Source organism: Prionailurus bengalensis, chromosome D3 (genome assembly GCF_016509475.1).
Source record: "Prionailurus bengalensis isolate Pbe53 chromosome D3, Fcat_Pben_1.1_paternal_pri, whole genome shotgun sequence".
NCBI classification, from domain to species: Eukaryota; Metazoa; Chordata; class Mammalia; order Carnivora; family Felidae; genus Prionailurus; species Prionailurus bengalensis.
The window spans coordinates 77,635,556-77,641,516 of NC_057356.1; the positions used below are offsets into that span (position 1 = coordinate 77,635,556).

A 5,961-nucleotide genomic window follows, 5' to 3' on the forward strand; every position below is an offset into this window, starting at 1 on the left:
GGACTAATGTCATCAGTCCTGGCACCGAGCCCGTGACCCGGACAGCGATCCTAGAGGGGTCCCGGGCGGTGGCGCGCCGAAAAGAGGGGCGGGGCCGACAGGCGCTTTGGGTCTTGCACCTCTCACCCTGGGGAAGGTGATGTAGACGCTTCCTCTTGGGGTCGAGCGTTCAAAGTAGCAGCCGCGGCTGGGCTGTTGGGCTACATAGAGAGGGCCTGGGAACGCGCAGCGGGGTGAGCCTTGGGCTCCTGACTCCCCGAGCCCCACACACTCGCCGCTCCCACACGCGCCGGGGCAGGGGAGCCCTGGTGAAGGGCGCCGAGTCTCCGCCGCAGCACAGCGCCCCCCGGCAGGGGACGCAGGAGGGAGACCCAGCTCTTGCGCAGTCCTCCGCTCCCCGCGAGCCACCCTGCGCGTCCCCGCGGCCCTTCCCGTACCCCCACTCGGGCACACGCGTCTCCCTCCCCGCCACCGAGGCCTGAGCGCCCTTAACCAGAGTCAAACCAAAACAAGGCAACCTTTAATTCTCCTCCCCGGGACTTCAAACTACGCGTACAAACAGTCCCTCGAACTCTATTTCTCGGCCTCCCCGTCCTCCCAGCTGTCGTTTTCTGGGGGTAGCCACGCCGAGGTCAGGCTGAACCCCGAGGGGCCCGGCCGCCTCTCCCCCTCCGGCACCAGGGCAGGGGTGGCCGGAGGGCCTCGGCAGACCGGGTGGTCAGCCCTCCCCGGCGCGCCGGGGACAGACGCGCGCGTCCTAGAGCCCCGCCTGGCTGCAGCTTCAGACGGCTCCGGAGAGTGACAGTGGGGGACCCCAAGGAGGGAGGGAGGCGCGCGTGCGGCTCCGGGGCGGCTCCCGGGGCGGTGGTCCGGCCCGATGTGGTCCCCGGTGGCCCTAGAGGGCCTGCCACGGCTTCCCGATGGCCTGGATGTGCTCCTTGGCCTTGAGGCGCAGGGCCGCGATGCTGCTGTTGCGCGGGTCCGCCTCGTCCAGCGGGAACTTGTCCCCGAAGCCGGGCGCGCACGGGTAGGCGGGCGGCGGCGGCCCGAGAGGCTGCAGGCCGGGGCCCAGCGGCGGGGAGTTGAGGAAGGGCGGCGGCGGCGGCGGCGTGTAGCTGGCGGGCAGGCTCTGCGCCGGCGGCCCGAAGCCCGGCAGGCTCTGCAGCGCCGTGGCGCCCCCTCCCGGCAGCGGCGACCCGAGCCACGACTCGAGCGGCAGGGCGCCCCCCGCCGGCCCGCCGCCGCCGCCCGGGCCCGTCCCGAGGGGCGCCAGGGCCGCCGAGGGCGGCGAGCGGCTGAAGGACAGGAGGGGCGAGTCTTGCAGCTTCATGGACGACACCTCCAGCTTCTCCTGCCGCCGCCACTTGGCCCGTCGGTTCTGGAACCACACCTGCGGAGGGCAGCACAGCGGCCGTCGGGCTGCGGCGGAGGCTTGGGGACGCGTCCCCGCCCTGCGCCAGGCTGGACGATCCCCTCGCCCCCCGCCCAGGAAAACCCCACCCCTACGCTCTCCTTCCTTTTGCGTCCCGTTTTCCCCTTTTTGCCTCCTCCCTCCTCTCAGAGTCTTTGTCTCATCCGTGTCCCACCCGGGCCCCTGTTTACCTCACCCACAGCTGTGGCTGTATCTGTTTCCCACTCGCGGCACACAGCGGGTGCTCAGGAAAAAAAAGTGAAGTTAACCTTGGGGATCGGACCCAGGATTTCGGAAACCACATGGCACCAGATTTCGGTGACCTGGTGGCTGGCAGCCCCCCTCGGCACTTTGGTTTAGACTTTGCTTCCTCCCTCGATGGTACTGCTCTCGGTGGCTGGTTTCGGCTCAGGCTTTCTGTGCCTGGCCTGCCTTTCCGCTCGATTATAAACATACGCATACGCAAATACTCTAAGTACCCTAACTGGCCACACTGGGTGTTAAATTCCATTTCCAGGAATTACCGGTTGTGGTGACTGGTGGAAGCAAGAGGGGGTGTTTTATCCCGAGCTTGAGTTGCTGCTTTAAAAAGATCTTCGTTCTTATTTAATTAGTATCCCTTTAGTATTTCTGGTGTTTCTTATCAATGGCTTCCAATGATTACAACAGCTCAAGTTTATTATATTTACGTTGACTTTTCGGAGTCAACTTTGACATTACTCTAAGATGAGTTCAGTGAGTTCAAGCCTGTCTTTCTTTTTCTTTCTTTCTTTCTTTCTTTCTTTCTTTCTTTCTTTCTTTCTTTCTTTTTCTTTCTTTCTTTCTTTCTTTCTTTCTTTCTTTCTTTCTTTCTTTCTTTCTTTCTTTCTTTCTTTCTTTCTTTCTTTCTTTCTTTCTTTCTTTCTTTCTTTCTTTCTTTCTTTCTTTCTTCTTTCTTTCTTTCTCTTTCTTTCTTTCTCTTTCTTTCTTTTTCTTTCTTTTCTTCCTTCCTCTTTCTTTCTTTCTTTCCTTCTTTCTCTTCCTTCCTTCCCTCCCTCCTCCCTTTTTTTTTCTTTACATATAGAAAGTCCACACCAAGAGTGAAGTCTGATCTCTTAATGATAAAATGTCTATTTCTGATTGATTAGGTAAAGGCACAAGGAAAGGTGTGACGAAGGTGTCACCACCAAGTTACCACCCTTGGACACAGAGCAGAGAGTTCGTTGGTCTAGTTTAGTAGAGAATCAGAAAGAACTTTGGCCAAACTGGTGGCCTCAGTGATATATTTCTAGAGGGAAATAGAATAGCTGTGACCTCAGAAGGGAGAAGGCAGCTTTGAGTCAGTGGGGGAGGGGACCTCCTAGAAGCACTGAGGAAACAGTCCCCCAGCACCTAGGCAGAGCAGGGCAAGTGTCTGCAAAGTGAGGATTGGGGGTGGGGCGGGGGAGAGAAAAAGAACAAACCCGTAAGTAACCTCGTCCTCTTCCCACAAAAGATTCATCTATATAGCCGAGGCCCGAATTTCCCCCCGAAACATGAGATAGTTGCTGACAATAGAAGAGAAACATCAACATGGGAAGGGCTCTCATCCCACGGCTTCCTCTAATTCCCTGCAGGCCCCACTCTAGCCCCGGAAACATCAGCTCTAGTCTCCCACCCAGTATTCAAAGTCAGAACTAAGGCCCGGGACATCCTTTCTTCGAGGGCTGAGCTGCTGCCCTCCACACAGCTGGAGGCCCACAGTAGACTCCCCCCCCCCCATCTGATTACATCATAGCCATGTGTTAAGAACCCGCCATATGTTGGGCACTGTGCTGGCCCTGTGGTCACAGAGAAGTCGCAGACACCATTCTCAACAAGCTGATGACTTAAAGGAAGAGCCCAAATCCCTAAACGAATAAAGAAGGGAGGAAGGAAGGCAGGACGGAGGTGATGTCAGGTGTGAAGGCGCCTCTGGTTGGAAGACTGTCTCTCCTCTCCTTCATCTTTCACGTGTGTTCTTTTCCTCCCCCTCCCCCACCCTCTTCCCCCCACCCCCACCCCGAAAAGCAGGTGCAAAAATGTCCACACCTTCAATGAAACCATTGCAGCTCGACTGTCCCCAAATTAAGAGAAACAGAAGGGCCCTTGCCACCCTGAGTCACATGAGGGAACTAGTTTTGAAAACCATGATATTTACTCATGACCTGAAACTCCTAAATGAGCAGAAGGGACAAAAGGCAAAAGCTTGGCCCCTTTTACTCTTAAGGTAAGGCGAAAAGCCCCCGAAGGTCTGAATATCTTCACTCCCTGGAAATCCAATTCATCAGACACACGCACAAACCTCATCTTAGTTCCACCGCCTTTCAGATGCAGTGAAATTTGTTCCCAATGACTCCCTTTCAGGCCTCTGCAAAGTCTCCTAATTTGGAAATCCTCCCAGATTTGTCACAGATGACTAGCAAATATTTAAGGCTTTCAAATATTTTAATGATCAGGGATTAAAGATAATTCAGCTTTAATTAAAGCGAAAACCCCTTTACGAGAGAGAGAGAGAGAGAGAGAGAGAGAGAGAGAGAGAGAGAGAGAGAAGGCCTCTGCAGCAGCGGGAAGTTTGGTTGAATGTACACCAAAGAAGCAAAAGTCAGTTTCTGAAACAAATCCACCAAAACCTTCAACTGCAGGCGCCAGGGTCCTTGCAGGCAGACGGGGGCTTTCGTTTCTCAGCAGGGTGAGCGCAGTTACTGAGGAGGTGGCATTCGGGGCCCCAATCCGTCCCCTCTCGCCCCCCCCCCCCACGCTGCCTACATCCCCTCTCTACTCACCGCCGCCCGCCCCAATCCCGGCTGCGTCTACGAAACTGTCGCCCTTCATCTTGCCAGCCATCTCTGATACCTCTCTTTAGGTTAGAAGAGGGAGACCCCCCCCCCCCCGCGGCCCAGGGAGGTGCTACCACAAACTGGAACAGAATGACCCGGAGGCGGTCGTGGGGCACAAGGAAGATCTGCGACGCTCCTTCGAGGCTCTGCGCGAGCGGAGCCGAGGAAGACCAATGGGAAGCGTCCCGCGTGACATGCGTAGACGCCGGGATTCAAGGGAGCATTTGGCTGCGGCTTGGGCCTGGGACCCTCCCGGGGACCGATCGGGGGCTCTTTACCTGGACCCGGACCTCGGGTAGGTTGACCTTGCCCGCCAGCTCCTCGCGGCTGTACACGTCGGGGTAGTGAGACTTCTCGAACGCGCGCTCCAGCTCGTGCAGCTGGTATGTGGTGAAGGTCGTGCGGTTCCTCCGGTGCTTCTTCTTGGGCTGCTCCTCGTCCGACAGCTTCGCGTCGCTGGTGGCGGGACCGACCGGCAGCCCTGGGCTCGGCCGCGCCTCCCCAGGCTCCTTGGGGCAATAGGGTCGAGGGGCTGGGACGAAGAAGCCCCAGAAGGTCAGGGACACTCCCCGGAGTATCCCTGGGCCCAGTCGGCCTACCCTGGGACGCCGACAGCGGGACGCGGGCTCCTCCCGGGCGTTGGACCGGGAGGTCGGGGATAAGGCTGCGGGGGGCCTCTAAGCTTTCTCTGAACGCAAACTGGAAGCTTATATACACCCCAAACCCAATCCCGCGCCCAAATGCCTCAATAAAAGTCGAGGCAGGGGCTCCGTCCTCTTGCAGAGCTCCTAAGTTTGGGCACGCCTCAGGGCCCCGCCGCGGCCGGGGGTGCGCACTCACCTTCGTACTCGGGAGCGGGCACCGGGGCAGGCTGCGCGGAGGGCTCGGCGCCTCCCCCCGGCGCCTTGGGGCAAGCGGCCCGCGCGCCCGGCCTCCTATCCCGCTCCTTCGCTCCCCGAGCGCCCGGCTCCGGCGAGAAGGAACCGAGGATCCCGTCGTCCTTGGTAAATCCCAGGATAGCCTCGATGCTGTGCAGCCGCGAGGTGCTCCCTCCCGGGCTGCGGAGCAGGTGGCCGGCCAGCGAGAAGCTGCCGTCGGCCATGGCGGGGGCGCAGCCGGGCAGGTGCATGGGGAGCGCCAGGAGGCGGGAGGGCGCGGCCCGCGCTCTCGCAGCGCAGCCTGCTCGGGAGACCGAGAGAAGAGGCTCGAAGTCGCCGCTTCCCGGGCACGGCGGTCCCACCCGCGGGGGCCCGACCCAAGGTCAAGCTCGGCGGGCGACGCGGGCCCCGGCTGCGCGCGCTGGAGGCGGGCGAGCGCTCGGCCGGCGGCCGCCGGGGTCTCTGCAGGAGTCTGAAGTTCGGACTCGGGGCAGCCGGGGCTCCGGGTGCTAAAGGCGGCGAGCCCGCGAGCCCTGGCTCCTCCCCTCCCGCCCCGGCCCCGGCCTCTTCCCTCGGCCCCTCCCCCCGCAGCGAGGCGGGTCCTTCCCTCGCCCGCCTCGGGGTCCTCGTTCCGCCGCCCCGGGCGGGGCCGCCGCGCCGAACTTTCCACCCTCCGCCTCTCGATCCGCTCCAAACGCTCCACACACAACCCCGAGGGAAGTGCGGTGGGACGTTTGACAGGCCTGGGGACCCGGCTCTGGGGCCCGCTCCCCCCGGTCTGGCCTCAACGGGGCCGACGCCCTTTGCCTCACCTTCCCCCACCACCCGGTGGGCT

At 60.6% G+C, this 5,961-nt stretch overlaps 1 protein-coding gene across 1 annotated transcript; it reads right to left on the reverse strand.

Annotated features, from left to right (window-relative positions):
- Positions 1 to 498: 498 nt before the first annotated feature.
- RAX (retina and anterior neural fold homeobox) lies at positions 499 to 5,591 on the reverse strand. Its single transcript, XM_043559002.1, has 3 exons — positions 5,089 to 5,591; positions 4,527 to 4,780; positions 499 to 1,390 (listed from the first exon to the last, which is right to left on the reverse strand). Exons 1-3 carry the CDS (start codon positions 5,375 to 5,377, stop codon positions 896 to 898), a joined length of 1,038 nt encoding a protein of 345 aa, XP_043414937.1. The 5' UTR covers positions 5,378 to 5,591; the 3' UTR covers positions 499 to 895.
- Between the last annotated feature and the right edge of the window lie 370 nt (positions 5,592 to 5,961).

What these genes read in the sequence shown, in the direction of transcription:
- RAX (XM_043559002.1), bottom strand. Translation starts at nt 5,377, where the DNA reads ATGCACCTGCCCGGCTGCGCCCCCGCCATGGCCGACGGCAGCTTCTCG. An exon ending in GCCCGCTCCCGAGTACGAAG is followed by an intron (nt 4,781 to 5,088) that starts GTGAGTGCGCAC and finishes TCTTCGTCCCAG; the next exon opens with CCCCTCGACCCTATTGCCCC. An exon ending in TACCCGAGGTCCGGGTCCAG is followed by an intron (nt 1,391 to 4,526) that starts GTAAAGAGCCCC and finishes TGCCCTCCGCAG; the next exon opens with GTGTGGTTCCAGAACCGACG.